At 41.1% G+C, this 21,422-nt stretch overlaps 1 protein-coding gene across 11 annotated transcripts in view; it reads left to right on the forward strand.

Moving 5' to 3' along the window:
• Positions 1-18,291, forward strand: part of wrn (WRN RecQ like helicase) — a 109,834-nt gene extending 91,543 nt beyond the window's left edge. For 6 of the 11 annotated variants that reach the window (XM_041177660.1, XM_041177756.1, XM_041177833.1 and 3 more), the window contains 2 exons: positions 4,356-4,520; positions 9,257-10,964. In XM_041177660.1, coding sequence (XP_041033594.1) covers positions 4,356-4,520; positions 9,257-9,373 — 282 coding nt within the window. In that variant the 3' untranslated portion in view covers positions 9,374-10,964. Of the gene's footprint in view, positions 1-4,355; positions 4,521-9,256; positions 10,965-11,822; positions 12,283-18,230 lie in introns of those variants that run through there. The other 5 variants (XR_005941741.1, XR_005941739.1, XR_005941736.1 and 2 more) reach the window with 5 other exon arrangements.
• The last annotated feature ends 3,131 nt before the right edge of the window (positions 18,292-21,422 follow it).

Below are 21,422 nucleotides of genomic sequence, written 5' to 3' on the forward strand. Positions count from 1 at the left end.
TTCCCTAATCTACCTCAGCCAACTTGTCCCTCCTACCTTTGTAGTTTCCTTTGTTTAGATTAAAGACCCTAGTTTTGGATTGAACTACATTACTTTCAAACTTCATGTAAAATTCCAACATATTATGGTCACTCTTCCCTAAAGGCTCCTTTACAACAAGATTATTAATTTCTTTCCTTTCTCACTGCACAATACTAGATTTTAAAAAGCCCGTTTTTTAGTTGGTTACTCAACATACTGTTCTAAAAAAAAAACCCCATTGCTTTTACATTCTAAGAATTTGTCCTTCTCAGCACTAGTGCTAATTAGGTTTACCCAATCTATACATAGATTGAAGTCCCCTATGATTACTGTATTATTTTTTTATGCACCTCTAATTTTCTGATTTATACCGTGCTCTACATTACCATTACTGAATTGATAATGCTAAAGTGAGATGTAGCCCCGCGATCGAGCGTGCTTTTATGTGTGATGAGATTGAACAGATTGGTAATAGGGTTTACACTATGCCCTACACTGCACTTGGTCTGAGGTGCGCAAATTTCTTTCATTTCTCGATTTGATCCTTTTATGCCGCTGTATTGATTCTATAGATGACCGCACCATAAACAGTACCTGTTTGAAATACGCCCGAACTATAAACTCTCATAAGTGGAAGCGATTTGGCAATACAATTATTGACGCCACTAACCACATAACAAATCTCTGCAATCACGTACCCTCAGAAAGCAAGGAGTTTATTCTTACGCATGGCTTCCATTTTCATGTGCCTTCATTCCAAATCAAACAGGAAGAGGTATTTGCTGAGTTTGAACTCCTTCATTCCCAACTATCCCGCCACAAACCAGTGTCCACTGGAGACGTTGAATCCTTGAAAGCATGCCTAGCTGGCCTAGCGCATGCATATTGCGGGATTCTAAACGACCTGTCTGACTTTCACATGCAATGTTGTAGCGTTGTGAGGGTTTAAGATCAACCTGGACGTGCACTTAGGTAAACCTGACAAAGGGACGGGAATAGTCATCCTTAACAAGCGTGACTACGTCAACAAAATGCACATCTTAATGACAGGCCCAGTGCACACGAATTTGGACCCGCCGCACAACATGACTGGACAGCTTTGCTTGAAAGTAAGCTTAAAAAAATGCTTGCTGGACTTGTGTAAGAGCTGCTGCGTGATATATATGACAGGGTTCATCCTTGCTGCATCTGCGTCGGTATGGACTGCCCAAGACACAGAAAAGTGATGTTCCTTTACATCCTATCTTATCTATCTTCTCTATGACTGATTCGGCAAAACATGAATTGGCCAAATGGTTGGGCACCTCACGCATTTGAGTTCATTTTTGATGACCCCATGTGTGTCCAAATAGATGGTGTCACTATGGGATCTCCTCTAGGCCCAGCTGTTGCAAAAACCTAATTAGGTTCCATGAGAAACGTGCCTTCAATGGAATGACACCTACCCTCTTACCCCTCGAATATCTCTGATATATGGATGATATGTTTGCTATATTTAAGCTTGTAGCTGCATGTAATCATTTCCTTATATGTCTTAATGGGTTTCAAATTCACCTTTGAAATGGAGCAGTCAAATGATCTCCACTTGCTTGATGTACTAGTTGAGAAATCTGTCAGGGGTTCTCTACCATGGTCTACCGCAAGTGTACCTTCACTGGTCAGTATACGCGTTGGGATTCTTACAGTTCCACATGCTATAAGATTGGTCATATTGACAACCTTGAAAATAGGGCCCGAGCCATTTGGTCACCATGCAAGCTTGATGCTGAAATAGGGCGCATCAAAGGCATCCTGTGGGATAATGGCTACCCTGATCAGATCATTTTGTGCCGTATATCACACAAGCTTATCCATGGGCCTAAGGCCGTCACTTTCGGCCCTGAAAAGTGCCCAGTCCATCTCAGATTACCCTGGAAGGGCAGAGTATCTCAAAAATTTGAGCAACAGGTAAGGCTAGCTATTTCACGCTGCTACTATGCAGTGGCAACACAAGTGGTCTTCGCCACTAACAGGATGCTGTGTCAAACCAAAAAGATGTTCTGCGTATCTCACAAATGGGTAATGTGGTATCTGAATTTCAGTGGCAGTGTGATGCTAGGTATGTAGACAGTACGCCCAAAACATAGCGGACTGTATCAAACAGCATGTTCCAGCCACTGTTCTCAACGGACAAAGTACAGACTGTACCCAACCAGCCTATGCTTGCAAAATTCAGAATACGGTGTCCAACATTAGATGCGATTCCGCGAATGAACAACATTTGCTAAATAACCCACAGTATGTTAAGAATTATGCTGACGACCAATTTAAGATTGTCACTTGGGCTCGCAGTGTGGTGCATTTTCGTGTACTGGAAGCTACTTATGTTAATACACAGGGCCCTGTTCTTTGCGGACAGAAAGAGCATTGTGCACATGCGCCTGTTTCAACTAAGCAAATAAGTGACAGCCATTCGTTGACTCATTGCTCAGGGCAATGCCTTAACCAATCAGGCTCAAGCTGCCAGGTTTAAATTTCAAACAATGCTTGCCCGTTAACTGTTAGTCACCATCACTGGTGCATTCTCCATGTCACTGCCTCTACCAATCAGAGTCTACTTGCTAACCAATCAGCACCCTGTTCTCATATAGTATAAATTGTTGTTTCCCTCTTTCGTTGGTATTCTTGCAAACTGCCCTGATGAGTGTAAGACAAAAAGCTTTAACATGTCTCTCTTTTCAGCAATACTCATGTTTTTTACTACCAAATGACTATTATCACTACTATTTGGTGGCCTGCAAACAACTGCTACCACAGTTTGTTGCTCCTTGCTGTTTCTTATGCAGTTGACAATTTGTCATTTCTTGCCTCTCTTTTTGTTGGGCTGATTTATGTATCCCTTGATCTCCATTATATTGTAGTGCAATAAACCATGTTTCATTCAGTCTCTTCTCCCTGCATGCATACACATATTTTCCTTTTCCCTCATCTTGTAGCTTCGCTCCGGTGTGCATCAATCTTCAGGAGAGTGGTCAGGTGACCTTTGATACTTTCTGTATTTAAATATAACCAACCATCCGTCCTTAGATTTCTAAGAACAGCCTGAGTTGACCCACCCTCTGATTTTCTGTGCTTTTTTTGGAATGGAGCACTTTGATCTGACAACCTGGCCAAGATTGGGGTGTTGCTGTCTGGAGGAATCATTGGCATGAATGTGCATCTTAAAATTTTGTGACGTAATGGAGCAACAGTGCTTTGTGCCCATGGGTTACCATTACCCTTTTGTTTAATCAGTAAATTGGCTTGCTTGCCCTTGACTCTTATACATTGTAGGCTCTGGTCATATAATTATAGCATACACTGTGATGTTAGTGTGACAGGCGCTTCAAATGTGCAGCTGTCACATGGATGAAAGCTTCCATTATATGTTGTCACTTTATTGCTGTTAAGTAACCTGTTTCTTACCATTGCATTAGGATCATCAACTCGGTGAAAGACGCTCTTTAGTCTGCCCAAAACTTGTTAGTTTTCTAGTACAAAGAGTTGTCCACGATCGAGTGTTTGTAGACTGGCACATTCCAAGGTCCAGGAGTACGTGCTGAGGGAAGCACTAAAGCTTAGGGCAGCAGCTGCAAAGGCGCAATGGGAAAAGGCCTCTGTCTAAGGCCTTTCAATCATAGTGCACCGAGTAGTTGGTAACTGTGTAGAACCCTTGCTTGTCATTGAATGTATATGGCAAATGCAATTGTATCAGGGAACCTCAAAGTGCAACATTCTGTATGGAGAAAAGTTGAATATCATTCGCTTTATGTAATGACCATAATGAAATGTTTTGGCACGGCTGTTTAGGTATTTTATGAATAAAATGTATTTTTGGGAAAAAAATTGTTTCTTACCATTGCACTGATGTGAACCACAGAAAGACATGGTTTGGTCAATCAACTATTAAATAATACTGGTTTTTACAAAATACAATTAGAATCTCTATTTTTTGTTTTGTAGTCATGAGCAAAGTTAAAAGGATCCTTTGGTTAGATATTCTTGGTTCCACCATTGGCAGCTGTGCCATCAGTTGCTTGGGACTCTCGCTGTGGCATTCTGATTCCAAATCTCTCCATCTTTCTCTGTGCCTTTAAGATCTGCCTTAAAACCCACCAAGTTTGTGGTCACCTCTCCTGGTATCTCCTTTTTCAGCTTGGCATGCAATATTTTTGTCTACGCCTCTGTGAAGCCCTTAGGAACGTTTTTTTTCTACATAAAAGGTGCCGTGTTGTGAAGTAGCAGTAATGAACTTGCAAGCTTGCTCCTGTTTCAAAAATTACTCCAAATGAAAATTTACATTTTGTTATCTCCAGGGGAAGGATGCAGATACAGAAAAGCCTGCGGTGACATCTTCCAGTCAGCCCGCTGACAGGAGTCAGAGCGTTCAGAGAAGCGTATCCTCTATTAGTTTAGCATCATGGAACCAGCCAATGATTGATACATCTGTAGCTGACTTGTTTGATGATTCACAGACAGAGGTGAGGCAGAGTGAGACAGACTATTTGTGTGAGACTTTATGGGTGAAGATAATCTATGCTGAATGATTTGGGCCCATGCAATTCTTTCATGCATCTATAAAGCTTGTTTTTGAGTGTGACCACATTGCTTAATGCTGTATACAAAAAAGTTGTGTCTACAAAATTCAGTACACCCAAGGACAATGAGATTAAAATAGTTTCATGTTATCTTAATGTTATATAGCCTTTAGAAAATATGTATATTTCAGTTCCGGTCTAGCAACATCTTATTTAAAAAAATTCTCATTTTTCTTTTAAGGTCCCTCCATAGCCTTGTCTCCCTCTTTCCGTGTAATCTCCTCCAACCCCACAGCCCTCTGAGATACCTGCCCTCCTTTAATTCAGGCCTCTTGTGCATTCCCAACAGTAATCGTACCACCATTGGTGGCTGTGCCTTCAGGTGCCTAGGCTCCAGACTCTGAAATTCCCTCCAGACAGCTCTCTACCTTGCATTTGTCTTTTAGGACAGTTCTTAAAACCTACTTCTTTGACCAAGCTTTTTGGTCACCTGACCTAATATTTCCTTTTGTGGCTCGGTGTCACACACATTTTGTTTTATAAGGCTCCTGTGAAGTGCCTTAGGCCTTTTGATTACATTAAAAGTGCTGTATAAATGTAAGGTAGTGTTGTTTAATATCCTGAGAGAAATAGCAGTCAAACAGCATGGACTGGAATCATGCATGGACCTGACAGGGTAGGGCCAGTAGCTTCGTCTCCCCAAATGACATGTGAACCAGTTGGGCTTTTAACCACAGTCCAGCTTTCATGGTCATTTTTTCTGGTGTCAGCTTGAAAATGACCAAATTCCATGAATTCAAATTCACAACTCTCCACAGTGTTATATGAGCTCATGCCCTCAGAGTTTCTGATCAATGTACTGTGGCATGTTGGGTTTATTCCTTGCATTAGCTATTGCCACTATTCTAATACCCATGCCCATTACAATGCTGTAGATAATGTTGCTCCTAATACTAACAAGCAGAATGAATGAAGGAAGGAAAAACAATATGAATATTAACTCCATCAATTTCCATCAGGAAATGATCCAAAACTACAGAGCAAATTAGCATGACAGATTGAAGATTAATGTAAGGGAGTTATATAGCCCACTGTCAGTATTTGCATTGAATTTATGCAAAAACTGGAGAAAACCAGTTTACTACTTTTCCAGAATAATTTATCACTGCATCCTCCATGCATTGCTCATCACTTTACTATTTCAAGAAACTCAAAACATTCAGTTGGCCCATTGACAGCCACAATGGAACTGGTAACATTAATCAACATTCAGTCACCAGCCAAAGCCATCAGCTGTGACACTGAGTGATTGGAAGAGGCACAGACCAGTCAGTCACTTTGACAAAAGGGCTGCTCCTAAGAAGTCAGTCCAAGGTTAGTGCATATAGCACAGCTACTGGAGTCTCATGAAATTCATCCATCTGTGTAGATTCCTTGCATTTTGTAACAGGCAAACATTTCTTTGAAATATCATTATGTTTTTGCAACAAACTCTATAGATTAACAACTGAAACTGAGTTGCAAAATATAACCAAACATGCTTGCAATTCAGAGGAGCTCTTAAAACAGTTTACAGCTTCATCAGGCTCTTTGTTGTATGTTGATATGTTCAGTTTATGGAATTATCTTGAACTCTTGTGTTGACTGCTATTACCTTATGTAGAAACAGTGTGCAATTTTGTCGAAGTAGGTTGACAATGAATGAAAACATTTGTCCTGAGTTTAACCGCAATGCAATAATAGTACATGTTTGTCACACGACCTCTTGAAGCCTTATTAATATAAGTTGTGAAATTGTAAGTACAAAAAGACAATTTACGTGATTCCTCATTACTGGCATCTATAACATCGTGTAGTTATAATCTTAATAAATGATGGGGTGAATGTGTAGAAAGTTACCGCGTCCGCTGGGAAAAATTATTGAAGAGTTGTCATCCTTCTGCTTGACACAGATGGGGAAAAGCTTCTTCAAAACACCACTTCATGAGTTTTTGTGATTGATTTTCCCTACCCAATTTCACGTGTTCCCAAGCTGTTGGCATACACTAGCTTTAAAATTACTCCGCTTAAAAAAAAAATCCCTGACCACAAAGCAAACAATAGCAATCAATCTGGAACTAAAAGGATAGCTGCTAAGGACCGTGATGCTTTAGAGATTTGGAGAATAGCGAAGAACCTACAAGGCAGTTAATCTTACCTGCTTCCCTATTCGGGCATTCCTTACACAACTTGGAAGCTGTCTTATAGTATCATAGTATTAATTTAGGAGGGTGTTCCCAATCCTTGCTGCCAAAACAGGCAAAAAATATTGCTGCAGGTTTTAGTCAAATTTAGACAGCAAACCTAAAAAAGTAAAAGTAACAGGACACCCCACAAAGCTGTTTTACAGACACTGTCAATGGAATTAAAAACCTAAGGGGAGAGTAGACTAAGTCTCCTGGAGGATATACTTGCTAATCACTTTATCACTAAGTTGTCCAAGGTCGTCTTTTCACTTGAAATAAACTGCTGGGGCTTCCGAAAGCCGGGTTTGTCAAAACAATCTACTTAGCAGCATCTACATTATTCCTCTGATTGTGGTAACTACCGCTCCTTGTGGTAACTACAAGCACCTGACGAAAATGAAACTCTGAAACCACCTTTGCATCCCAAAGCATTTTACAGGCAATGAAGTACTTAGTCATTGCTGTGTAGGGAAATGCAGCAGCCAATTTGTGTACAGCATAAACTTTCTGTTTCAGTTGTGGGTTGAAGGATAAGTATTGACCAAGACATTGGGAAAACTCCCATGCTCTTCTTTAAATAATTGTCAGGTTTATTTACATCCAGCTGAGAGGCAAACCCTGATTTAACATCTCGTCCAAAATGCGGGGTCTCCTGACGGTTCAGCATTGAAGAATCAGCCTAGTTTTTCTGCTTAAGCCTTTGGGTTAGGCCTTAAACCACAACCTTTTGACTCAGGCTACCACTGTTCCACAGCTGCCACAGAAAGGCTCACCTGGCCTCTCCCATACACTTTTGATGCCTTATATATCACAATTAAAGCACTCCCCACCCAACAGTGTAATCATCTGGGAGAGGCGAAAAACCACAAAAAAACCCAAGGCCAATTTGGAGGGAAGAATCATGGAAAATTTCTCTCCGAACCCAACCTGAACCTTCATGGGCAAATGATTATTTGAAGAGCACTCTATCTGACAAGAGGTTCATTAACTTGCACATCTGAACAGCAAAGGCAAATAAGTTGTAGAAGTATTAATTAAAACAAACAATGTGACCCAAAACTTAATGTTTCTTTGTTAATCTTACATCGAAACGAAAGCATAATACACTAATTTAGTGAAAATATTTAACAGTAAAAAAATTACCAGACTCTTTGTGAATAAGTATTTCATTGAGGACATTGCTCTGAAGAAGGGTGATACTACATCTTAATGAGCTGGCTGATGAGGCACTTGCATTCCTTGCTGTATTCAGCATTACTGGTTGATAGGTTTATGCTTGTAGGTCATCTCACCTTCGAGATAATAATGTATCTAAGAATGTTTAAGGTATTAACGCTCCACTTTGTATTCATAGGCCATGCTTTTTGAGATGCATATCTTCATGAGAAGTGAGCTATATCTGTCACTGCTACCCTACCTGCAAATTTGATCTTTGAATGGAGGCTGATCATGACAATTAATGAGGGATTATGCGTAATTTTTAAACCTGTGAAACTTTTGTTAAATGTGTATTTCTTGTAGTGCTGGCTCAGAATGGAGCAGTCGGCTTCCTCTAAGGGATTCTGGAGAGTGAAAAGCATGAATCACATTGCAAATTTGCAGTGCATTATTTTTTGCCACATTAATTTGTCAGTATCAATCTTGTGTACTGAAGCATTTAACAATATATGCATCCAGTCACCAACATATGAATTTGCTGATATAGGTTCACTACCTGATAACATCCTGGCACTAATTTTGACAATTGTTACAGTGAAGGACTTTTGTCCTTGACTTGAACTGGCATTCCTGAATCATGGAAGCCCTTGAAGATTGATTGTTATATCTTCTTAGGCAGTCCCTCTGGATCAAGGATGACTTGCTTCCACTCTGGTTCGATGGGTTCTGAAATGGCTGATAAGTCCAATGTGCGATCTGCAGACTCTGCCACCTTTGGGCAGATGGTTCTTGAAGGGCTGGGTAGCTGGGTGGTTTATGCGCTCCCTCCAATGCCTTGACTTCACTCTTTCCCATTCCTGATGAAGTCTCTTGATATGTTCGGTGCCTTCCCAAATAAACCTTCTCCATTCTGGTCAGTCATAAGTCATGGTCGCCCATGAGTCAGTGGGGGTGTTTGACCTCTTCAGGGACGTTTTGAGGACCCCTGAGATATTTCTATTGTCCTCCTAGGAGTCTTCTGCAGATGGGATGACTAAAGAAAATTTGATTATTTGATTAAACGCCTGATAACTAACATAAAGGTGGGTGGTGTAAATAGAGGGTAATTAGATTGAACTGTAGCAGATGTTGGTTTGACCCAAAATGTGTTTGAGTGCTGTGGGCAAGTGGTTGTGTTATGGAGATGATTCTAGTACAGGTTTGACTGTAATTCAAATTAGATCCTTGTGGAGCATCAAAGCTGTGCCATTGGGATTTAAGGCCAAGTGCTAATTGCATATTTCTATTGTCTTCCAGGCCTGCAGTCAGTCAATAAAAAGGAAGCTCCCAGATTGGTTTGACTCTTCAAATCCAGAGAAAATCTCCTGTACTACCAAGAAGAAAGTGAAAAAAGGGAAAGGACTTTTCAATTGAACCTATTTCACTACCATTGGTTTTCTGATTAACATTTCAACACCACACAACTTGTGGTGGCAAAATAAAAAGCAAGCCATCTGGGTCAAGCTCCATGCTTCCCATGTTTTGCACACATCCTAATTTAGCTGGAGATACCTGGGTTAGGAACATTCAGCTAGGCTGGAGGAAAGCAGCAGAAAACGACAAGATGATAATTTTGGTAAACTCACGTTATTGTATATTTTAAACAAAATCTTGAATGTATCAGAACTCACCATTAAGTTGTTCTTAATGACATTCTTTATGCGTTGTGAAAATATTCACACAACGGCTGTTTTCTTGTTATTGTTAGATCCATTAATATATACTGCTGAATGCTGCAAAGGAAGACTATTCTCCACTGTTGGTGTCTTGGAAATGTAATGTAAGTGGGATAATTTCTGCAGTGACATGAGCAACAAATAGGATATTTTGGCAATGGAAGTTTCTCATTTGATTTGAAAGTCTCTGCCTGTATTGTACAGTACGATACTGTACTGCAACAAACGCATTGAGAGCATATCCTTGTGCTACCAATGGCCACAGTCACTTTGCGACCCTAGAAGGACTCTTAATGGTAGAAAGTCCAAAGGAACTACCCTGTTGCACAACACATACTGAGAATGGTTCTGTTAACTCTTCTACATAAGTTGGAAAGGAATACCACACATTAAACTGGTACCTTAAGGTGCTTGATGTCTTCATGCAAAATAAGTTTTTGGTGCAATTTTTTCTAAAATTTCCACGGTTGACTTCTGGTTAAGCTCTTATGACCGGAATATGATTTTTTTTTCCACATGAAGACATTGATTATTCTGTTCATCAGATAATATTACTTTGTGTTTCCGTATTCATTTTTGTAAGATTACGAAAGTGCCATCACATTGTGGAGCATTGATGCACTTTGCTACAAAATAATTATGTGGATTCACACCTTTGCTTTCCCGTGTGGAGAGTTTCTCAGTTTTAGTCATGTAATCTAGGACAATGTTGAGCCATGCCCAAGCACTTCCTCACGTGAGAGGGAAAGTCTGGATGTGGTGACCTAGTTGCTGTGAAGCACCCCTCAGCTGCACCTTTAGACACCTTAGAACCGGTCGTCTGCTCACTTTTGTTTTGTGCTGATGCATTTAGAATGTCTCCATGAGCCATAAGGAGATGCACTGTCATAATGCAAGTGGGAGAGAAGTTACTTGCAGAAAATTTCTTCATAGAGTTCGTTTAAAGTCCACATAAAATTGAATATATAGATGGGCACTGTCTTTCTTGACTTTGCTTTAGACAGGATGTAGGTAGATTTTTCAAAATAGTGGTGAAGCAAATCCCTGCAAAGGGATACTGTGTTTTGATGCCTTATTAAAATTGGGCAAAATGTCTACCAGTAAACAAAAATCACCTTTTAAATTTTTACAGGCAGAAGCCTGAAGCCTAACATAAGGTAAATGTCAGCACTTAGTAGGTTTGCATGGCAGCAGACTGGGTTTCTGATATGATGTTCTGTTTGTATATTTTGGAACAAGTCAGTGTCTTGGACAAAATTAATTGGCAATAAATAAGTTTCTACCCATCACTGGTGCTACAGGGTTTGACTCACGCTTATTGGGTCCAATTCAATTTTGGGAGTTCTTATGCTTGATCATATGAAGGCCTGGAATTCCGACAACTTTGTTACAGCTTACCCACCTTCAGGCACTGACCCATGTCGTCAATTTTGGAGTCAGCTCATTTAAATATATGGTGATGTGCAGACTGCAAGGGCTCTAGATATGCTTAGGAAGTGGTGTTGGGGGAGGGGGTCGGAAACGCTAGTCTACAGTGGAGTGGGAAGGTAAACTCCGTATATATCATGGAGAGAGAGCTGAAAATAGGTGGAGAGTGAGAGGGGGCTGAATAACTCCTGGAAGAAAGGCAGAGATGGGATGCAGGGGTAGGAAGTAAACTGGTTACTTAAAGGAACACTGGGTATGTAGGCAATGGGAGTGATGAAGACAGCAGCCCAGCTCTGGTGTCATGAAAAACCGATTATAGCCACAATTTGCTTACGGGCATATTGAACTTTTTGAGGAAGGCTTGTGTGTTTTTAAAGAAATACAAGAAAGGACACTGAGAAAAAGATGGCTGATAACGTAAAGTGACCACCTTCTGGAAAATTCCTATGTGGAATATACTGACAGACCTGTCCTGAGAGAGCATGGAATGTCGCACCTGAAAAAGAGTCATGGCCTTCCTCAAGCAGAGACACTTGAAAGGGAGATAGGAAAGATAACTTTAATCTCCTGTGGTTGCAGAGACAAAAGACTGATTACCACATCTCAGCAGTCACCTAAAATCCATCTCCTGTTGATTTATATTTCGGAATGTGTAATATGATCGGAGATGAAAGAAAACAGACTCTGGGTACAAGATTATTTTTTTACCCCCCTTACAGGAATGCACTGGGAAAATGGGCTAAAAAGCTAGCTGCAGAGCAGTGCAGTGTGTGCTGATGAGCTGTATGTGTGTGACAGCAACAAGACCACCAACTAGGCACCCCTGCAGTTGCAGGCAACCTCTCTCTCCCTCTCCCTCTCTCTCTCTGTTGCTGGAGACAAGGCTCAGCAGAAGCCACAATCAAAAAGGAAATAGGACAGTTTCTTCAGCTACCCTGCAAAACCAAATGTCTCCAAACCAACTGCGAAACTGCCAAAGTCAGCTCTACTGGAATCACCCAACTTAACGGCCGCAACATATTGCAATCTACACCTCACGGACAAGCCAAAGACTGATTCTTTTTTAAAAAAAAACTTTTATTTGGACTCTTAGCTTCTCATTTCCAATATGTGTGTATGTGTGTTGCATTTTTATGATCTTTCTCGGGTTTTAATAACTAATAAACATTTTTTTGACTCAAGAAAGCCTGGTTAAATTGGCTCCTTCTAAAAAAAAAAACATTTCGACGGGAAAAGATATCCACGGGCGAAGGGATCCATTTTAAATTAACCTTGTTGCGACCAACTGAGGGGGTTGAATAAAGAAGAGGAGCCTGCTCATTTTTCCTCACTTTGGAGCATAACAAAATTGGGATCCTGTTCACGAAGTTAAATTGGGGTCCTTGCCTAGGGACTAGTCCTAATACTAGGAAACAGGCAGGAACTTGAGGGGGTGTCAGGCATGCATTTCCTCATAACAGTCTGTTTGAGGCTGACAGCTAGAGACTTGCCAAGATTGTAGTCTGTTCTGTTTGGAGGGAGGTGGCTGTGATTCTCCTGGGGCAGAAATTTTCGCTTGGGCAGGCGTGTGCCCGGCCCGCTTGAGTCTGAAATGACGCACGTTGACATCGGCTGAGTGTGCAGACGTCAATGCACAGTCGCATGATACCTCAGTCAGTGGGTGTGCGCCAGAGTTGGCAGTGTGCTCACCGACACTTAAAAGGCCTGTTAAGGCCATTAAATAATTAAGCTAAATTTTTCACTGCTCGTCCAACCTTGCGGTTGGTGGGCAGGCAAAAATGCCAAGTGGCCTTTGCATTTTTTTGGAAACCTCATCCATGGGCAGGATGGGGTTTCCAAAAGCAAATAAAAATAAAATAAAAGGTTTGCAATTAATTAATAACATGCCCCTGTTTGTGTGACAGAGGTTTATGAGTGGGAACATGTTTCGTTATGTTTTTATTTTCTTTATATCTCTTCGTGTCCCTGAGGCAGCTCTGTGCCTCAGGGAGATTGTAAAACGAGCGCATGCATGCACGAAGCTCACACTCGACCCGCTCGCCCTTCAATCCCCCTCCCCCAGCCTACACAGGCAGTATTGAGCACTGCCGCTTGCATTTCAGGCTGGGCAGGCCTTAATTGGCTCGCCAGTATGAAATTGTGGTGCAGTGCTGATCGCGCAACCGCCCCCGCTGAGCCTACCCGCCATGGGCAAAATTCAGTCCCTGGAGTGCCTGGACTCCTTTGAAGTGCAGGAACAAGTTTAGCAACTGTTCCAAAACAAAGGAAAGCCACCTGCTCCTGCAACCCTTGCAGTTTTTTTTGCATGTGTAGTGCTCCCTCATTCATTTCCTTTTAGTTTTAGGGTTATTAGCTCAAGCCCAAACCCAGAAATCTGAGCACACATGCTAGGCCAACATTTGAATGCAGTACCAGAGGAGTGCTTCACAGCCAGAAGTGACATCTTTTGGATGCACAGTTTAAGCGAGGCTCTTTCTGCCCCCTCAGGTGGATGGAAAAGATACCATGGTGCGATTTTGAAGAAGAGCAAGAGAGTTCTCTCATGTCCTGTCTTAAAATTTGTCCCTCGCATCACTGGAACATATTTTGGTCATTTATCTCATTGCTGTTAGTTGGATTTTGCTGTGGAATTTGGCTGTGACATTTCCTTACATTATAATAGTGATTAAATGTCAAAAAGTAATTCATTTGCTGCGATTTGTTTTGGGACATCCTGAGGCTTTGAAATTTTCCGTATAAATACAAGTTTTTTTCCCCACTTTATCTCCTGAATGCTGATGGGCCTATTGCATATTCCAACATTTTGTTTTTTTTTTTTTTGTTGTATTTACGTAGTACCTGTAATTCAAAAACACCCATTCATGCTCTTCAGTGAAGAAAGCTGCTACTGTCTCCAAGAATGAGAGATTAAGAAGGATGATCAAAATAAAAACAGAAAATGCTGGAAACACTTAGCAGGTCAGGCAGCATTTTTGGAGCCTGGGACAAAGTCAACATTTTAGGTCAATCAACCTTATGGTGAAAAGTTATTGACCAGAAATGTTAACTCTGCTTCTTTCTCCACAGGTGCTGTCTTACCTGCTGTGTATTTCCAGCATTTTCTGTTTTTATTTCTGACTTGCGGCATATGTAGTATTTTAATTTTGTATTAGGGATGATCTTAAAAACTTGGACAAAGTAGTGAGATTTAAAAGAGGGCCCTTAAAGGAGGCTAGAGTGGGTCTGAGCTGCGGGAACTACAGACAGTGGGGTCCAGATGGCTAAAGGTACAATCTCTGGTGGGGATGTACAAGATGCTGAAGTTAAAGGGAGGGAGAGTTTGGTGGGTTTGCTATAAAAACTAAAGAAAGTTACAGAGATAGGACCTTCCATTTCAAAGCTCCATCTCAGCCAGTTATTTTGCAATTAAAAAATATGTATGTTCCCTATGTATTCTATGACGCGCGTGTGTGTGTGTGCAAGATTTAGAATAATCCTTATGGCAGCCATTCACAAACTGAATCTTACAATTCAGGGAGCTTTAATCAAGAATGCAGATGTCTTTCTTTCACTCTTTTCCTTTGTGTGTGGGCTGCTTAAGCCTAACACCTGTGAAGTGCGGCCCTGAATGGAAGCAAGAATGTGTACCAGTAATGTTTTGCACAGATGTCCAAGAAATTCAGTGGGAACGCGCATTAAGCATAAGTGACTCATTAAGAAAGTGTAACATAAAGAGGCTATAACATAAATGTGAGTGCAGTTTGACGATGTTAGGGATGCTATTTAACTAGCTGTACTAACATACCAGCTTGTCAATTACTGTGATAGCCAAACAAGCAACTCCCTTAAAACATAATTTTTCCCCTTTGTATCTGGCTAAAAAATTTTCTTTGGCTGTTGTTATCTTCAAAGAAGCACCCAAAAGGGCATTACATTTATGTGACCATTTGATTAATTCTGCAGTGAGTTACTACAACAGCTAATTTTTTAATAGTCTTGTTTTCGAGTGTGCAGCTGGTTCTCAAATAAGTTATTTTGTAATTGTAGAACAGGTATCAGAAATCAGATATTGCATATGTTCCCAAACATTGCTGTTTGAAAGGCAAAATACGTTTATTGTTCTCAAAATATTTGTATTGTGCCTTTCACAGCATTACTTTGCCAAAGAAACTACACTTTTAAAGTGTAGTTACTGTTCTAATGCAGACAAAGTCTGCAACCAATTTGCACACAGCAAGGTCCCACAAATGGCAATGAGATAACTGACCAGGTAATCTGTTTTAGTGTTGGTGTTTGAGAAATGATGCTGGGAAGACTCTCTGCCCTTCTTGAAATAAAGCCATGGGGTTTTTTGCATCTATCCAAGATAGCAGACAAGATCTCAAATTACTTCATGTCTAAAGGACAGCATCTTGAACAATGTAAGACTTCCACAATATTGCACTGTAGTGTGAGCAAAGGTCAGCATTGTCCAATAGAATTTGCTGACTAGCTCAAATATGGATATAATGACCCTGTTTCATTAGAAACCCCTCACTGATACATGTACAATATAAGTAACTACACTTCACGTATGTATATTTTCTTAAGAAACATCTACCACCATTCTGTAACCATGGAAGTAAAACACTCACAATGATCAAGAAACACTCGCAGTCTCTGTTTTTGTTTTACCATTTTATTAACGAATGCACATGATGTAAAAGTACACGTGTACATTGTGTGAATGAGTATTGAGCTCACATGCCCAACAATGATGTCAAATATAACATACATAACGACAAGTCACAGGAGAACAGGTAGAAGCCGGTCACTGAGCAATTAGCATTTTAAAGAAATCAGATTTTCACAAATCAATTTTCCTGAGCAGCAACAATTAACCTCGAGTTGAACTCAGCATGTTCCCATCTACAGCATCTCCCTCCAGGGACTTCCTGAGCAGAAAGAAGATGAGGATAAATTTTCAAGGTCCGGTGCTGATATCCCAATGGATTGACCTTGTTGGATGTCCTGCGATTGGTACTTATCACCAATTCAAAGTGAATTCCCAGCCCATCTTGGGCATGGTGCCGTAAGGCAAAAAGCTACAGTCATTAGCCCTTTAAATGGCATAGGGGCACTTGAAGGTAAGTGGCTGCATATGTGGGCTATATTTAGCACATCCAAAAACTTTTTCAGACTTAGGATAGAATGTATGAAGACATTAGAAATGGCTAGCTGAATTCAAGGGATGACCGCCCATGGTATCTCTGCAGATGACAGCCCAGCAGCACGCCTGTCCGAAGATGGCAGCCAGGGTCAACACTGCACACATTTGGAACAATATGATAGAAGATTCTGCAACTACAACAAGCTGCTGAGGTAAAATTACTCAACAGCGCAATTTATCAGATAGGTGCCATGAACCTGCACACCACAAAGTGTTGCCTGTCAACTTGTTTCACGTTTAATTCTAGCCCATGACATGCTGTCACATAACCCTATAGGTGTTTGGTTGTTTATTATGCTGCAGCAATTCAAGCTACAATTCACAACCAACACTCTTGGGAGGCCTGCATCTTCCAAGGGCTTCACACGTAAAAACATTGCAATGCGGACCGCCTGTATGATGCATTGTTGCTACCCACTAAGGAAAGGAGATGGTAGTCCTGCCCACATTGGCCTAGGATCCGGTCCACTGTTTGATACATGTGTGGGACAGCACATTGATTAAGCCTGCCTTTGACATACTAGACTGGCCAAGGCAAAAGCAAACAGATGAGGAAGGGAGTGATCCCGTTACTTGTAATGCTGGCTGTATGGTACAGGTTGACTGCAGATGTCCTTACAGATATTGCCACAGGTTTTAAACTATCTCTATGCTAACTTGAAGCCTGGAAAGTCAGTTCACCGTGATCTCTGTCCAGTGGGTGTTCCAGGGCCAGTTGCTATCAGTGGCTGCAGACAGTCTAACTCTGGTGCTCGCTAATCTCCATAACATGCCCTCTTTCATTTTGTACCACTTCAACAATGAGGTATTTGGGCACTTCAACAGTAATCCCCATTAGTCATTGCAACTTGACCCGCCAAGCTTTGCCTCAGCTGATATGCCGGGTCCCTGGTGAACCAGCGAAGCAAGAAGCCTTGGTGTAAAGAGCCTCACCCCTAACACAGGCCTTCTCCCAGCATTGCTGATCTTGTAAGGGGGAAGAAAGGTTCTTGCCCCACCCAAGCCCAGCCAGAAAACACTGGAACTATTGGGAACCTGGCGCAATGGGGGGTTCCTATTTTTCGACAAGTTCCAATTCGGGTTGTGGCAGGGCCATTGGCAACTGGAGGGCATTCAGTGCTGCTGTTCCTGTAAAAGACACATTCAGAAACTGCGGTAAGTTCTTCACTCCATGCCAGATTGGACACTGTATTGTCATTAAAACATATGCAGTGAAAGAAAACAATCTGCATCAACAATGAGGCTGACAACTATTTTTCCCAATCAACATAAAGTAAGTATTCTGAAGTAAAATATGTACAAAATGTCTTTAATATGAAGTTATTGCTTTACTGAAATCTTGGAGAGAATTCATTTTCTTGGCAGTGAGAATCAAAAGACAAAACCAACCTAACCCCAAGTGTGACGGGTAATAAAGCTGGAAGCGTTTTGCATACCAAAGTGCTAAATTATACCAAGAGCTGTAACTCACTTGTCATATTACATGGTTGAATCACAGACCAAAGGACTGCAATTTTCTTTACCTTAAGGGAGTGCTTTCTACCATTGCTTATGAAAAAGAACTCTTCTGCGAACATGATAATGCTCAATATGTTTAGGCCAGTGTTGCTAAATAGTCCATAGCCATGTTGAAATGTGTCACTCCTTTGTTTATACGCTAATGGTTTTGTGGGCTAAGGACTGGAGACATATGAATATATTTCACTTAAAATTGTCACTGAGATAATGAGCAGCGAGATTAAAAAGTAATTTCTTTGAGCAGAGGGTTGCTGGAGCATGGAATTGTGTTGTTTGTTTTTAACATTTATGCTTTTTTATAAAAGGACATTTTAAAAAGAAGTGCTATATAAAAATACTGACAAGAGGGTGTGCTAAGTCCCAGATGTATTGCCCTCTGGGGTAGAATAAGGAATAAAGGAACCTTCTGTTTTTTACACAGGAAGCTGGGGCTCTGAAGCAGATAGCTGTGTGTGCGTGTGTGGGTGTATTCGTAATTGTTAAGAAGTGACAAAACACTTCAGATGGCGACAAGGATGGAATTGGTCGCAAGTCTGTCAGATATATTTAAAGGAACTCAAGCAAGAGCTCACTTGTGTTAAGTCCTGGCACATTTCACTGAAAAGTTACCTGTCAGCCTGGCTTGTGATGCATCTGGATGTGGCGTTGGAGCTGTCATCTCCCACACATTTCCTGATGGCAATGAAAAGCCCATTGCATACACCTCACGCACATTGTCCAAGGCAGAACAAAATTACGCCCAAATGGAGAAAGAAGCTCTTGGACTAATCTATGGAGTCAAGAAGTTCCACCAATATTTGCATGGGTGTAAATTCACATTAATTACAGACCACAAGACTTTGATCTGGTTGCTTAGCCCAAAGTCACAAATCCTGACACTTGCCGCTGCACGCCTACAAAGGTGGGCACTGATCTTATCTGCTTACCAGTACGAAATTACATTTGGCTCTGCTGAGAATCATGGAAATGCGGATGCACTTTCCAGACTTCCATTACACCACAGCTCCACAACCCGAGGTGAAGTCACTGCTTTCAACGTGAACCAGAGAGACATGTTACCTGTTAAGGTGGATCAAATTTGACTTGAATCGCAGAGGGATGTTGTGCTCTCCAAAGTTTACCTGTACACACAGAAGGTTTGGTGTGTACCTCAGGAAGTGACTACTGAGCTTAAACCTTACTACATGCATTGATTTGAGCTGACTCTGCAAGACGATTGTTTGTTATGGGGATCAGAGTTGTTATTCCTGCAAATTTCCAAACACGAATGTTAGAAGATCTTTACTTCAGTCACATGGGAATCGTCAAAATGAAAGCATTAATTCGTCTACATGTAATGTGGCCACATGTGGATAAAGACATCGAAGGCATGGTCAGAGATTGCCTTCCATGCCAGAAATGATGTCTTCTCCTGCACCTGCCCCATTACATCCTTGGGCTTGGCCTGACCACCCATGGCAGAGACTTCATGTGGACTTTGCTGGACCACTTCTCGTACATATGTTCCTGATTGTGGTGGATGCCCACTCAAAGTGGCCTCATGTTATTCCCATGAACTCGACTATTTCAGCAAAGACCATTGATGCTCTCTGGAAATTGTTTACTACTTTTGGATTGCCAGAGCAGATTGCGTCTGACAATGGCGCACAGTTCACGCCATGTGAATTTCAAACATTTCTGAAAAACAATGGGATCAAGCAGATTTTCATCTCGCCTTATCACCCATCCTCAAATGGTGAAGTGGAGCGTTTTGTCCAGACATTCAAAATGGTGATATTGAAGGTGAGGGCACAAGCAGATTGGAACTTGAAGCTGAAGAATATTTTGATGATGTATCATAACACTCCACATTCAACAACAGGCGTATCTCCTGCTGAGCTGATGTTTGGAAGATGACTGCATACCAGAATGTATTTGCTGTGTTCAGATTTGAAAGGAAAGATTAGTTCAAGGCAGCTTGATCAGAAAAGGTTACATGACACAAGTAAACCAGCTCATGAGTTTAATCTGGAACAGTCTGTTTGGATCCGAAATTACCGTGGGGCACCAAAGTGGCTCGTGGGAAGAATCATCAAGTGTCGAGAACCACTGACCTATGATGCTGAATCTTCCTGTGGAACCTGGAAGAGACACACTGACCAGATTAGAGAAACCAAATCCCAGGAATCAAATTTCCAGGGTTCTCCAGCCACAGTGGAAGATTTCTAGGAAACATCTGCTCCAGTTGGTGAAACCTGACTTGATTCAACTGACAAACCTATAGCTGCAACTTTTGAACCTGAACAGAAACAATTGGAACAGCAGAACCTTCCATTTCTAAGCAAACAAACTGAGATGTTTAAGCCAACACTCCTCATTAGACCAAAGCGAATCTGCAAACCACCTGACTGTTTTGTTCCTGGTTAAATGGGAAGGAGATTTAATGTTTATGCTTTTTTGTAAAAGGACATTTTAGTTAAAAAGAAGTGTTATATAAAAAACTTGACAGTACGGTTTGCTAAGTCCCGGATGTATTGACCTCTGGTGTAGAATAAGGCATAAAGGAACCTCTTGTTTTTTACACAGGAAGCTGGGGTTCAGAAGCAGATAGCTTTATGTGTGTGTACATTCTTAATTATTAAGAATTGACAAAACACTTCAGGGATGATTTGCCACAGGGATTGATTTAGGCAGAGACTATTGCATCATTTAAGGGAAATTGGATAAATATTTGAAGCAGAGTAAGATACTTGACTACGGGTAGCAGAGCAGTGCAACTAGCTCCTGATTTCTTCAACCAACCCATGACACAATGGGATGACAGATCTCCTTCTGGGCTGTAAACTTTGGTTATATGAAATCTCATAGAGTAAAAAACCTTACTAATTTTTGGAGAGGGATGTTGTGGATGTGATAGTAATGGATGTATGATGTACTAAAAGGTTAGCATAACTGAATGTTGGTAAATCACCTGGTTCAGATGGAATGCATTCTAGGTTGTTGAAGGAAGCAAAGGTAGAAATATCAGGGACATCGTCATGATCTTTCACTCCTCACTGGATAGATAACCAGAGAGTTGCTAATGTTCAACCACTATTTTAGAAAAGGGTGAGGGATAAACCAGGAAATTACAGACCGGTCAGCTGTGCTTATGTGGTGGGTAAGATATTGTCCATTATCAGACCATTTCATTTGGGAATACATTGGATTAGCTAAAGAGGGCCAGCATGGATTAGTTCAAGGCAATTGTTATGTAACCAATTCGATTGAGCTCTTTGATGAGATAACAGGGAAGGTGGATCAAGGTAGTGCAGTAAATGTTGCACAAACATGTGTTTTCAGAAGGCCTCATAGGAGGTTTGTTAAGAGGAAACTGGTGGTATAAATGGACACAAAATTGGCTAAGTGACAGGGAGCAAAAAGTAGTGGTGGATGGATGTTTTTCAGACTGGGAGGTGGTTTGCCGTGGTGTTCCTCAAAGGTCAATTTTAAGTCCATTACTCTTTTCAATTTTTATAAATGACCTAGGCTCAGACTAGGGAGCAACATTATAGAGTTTGCAGATGGTACAAAATTTGACAAAGTTGTAGGTCATGATGAGGATAATTGTAGACCTCATGATGACAAAGAGAGG

Source organism: Carcharodon carcharias, chromosome 1, assembly GCF_017639515.1.
Source record: "Carcharodon carcharias isolate sCarCar2 chromosome 1, sCarCar2.pri, whole genome shotgun sequence".
Taxonomy (NCBI): Eukaryota; Metazoa; Chordata; class Chondrichthyes; order Lamniformes; family Lamnidae; genus Carcharodon; species Carcharodon carcharias.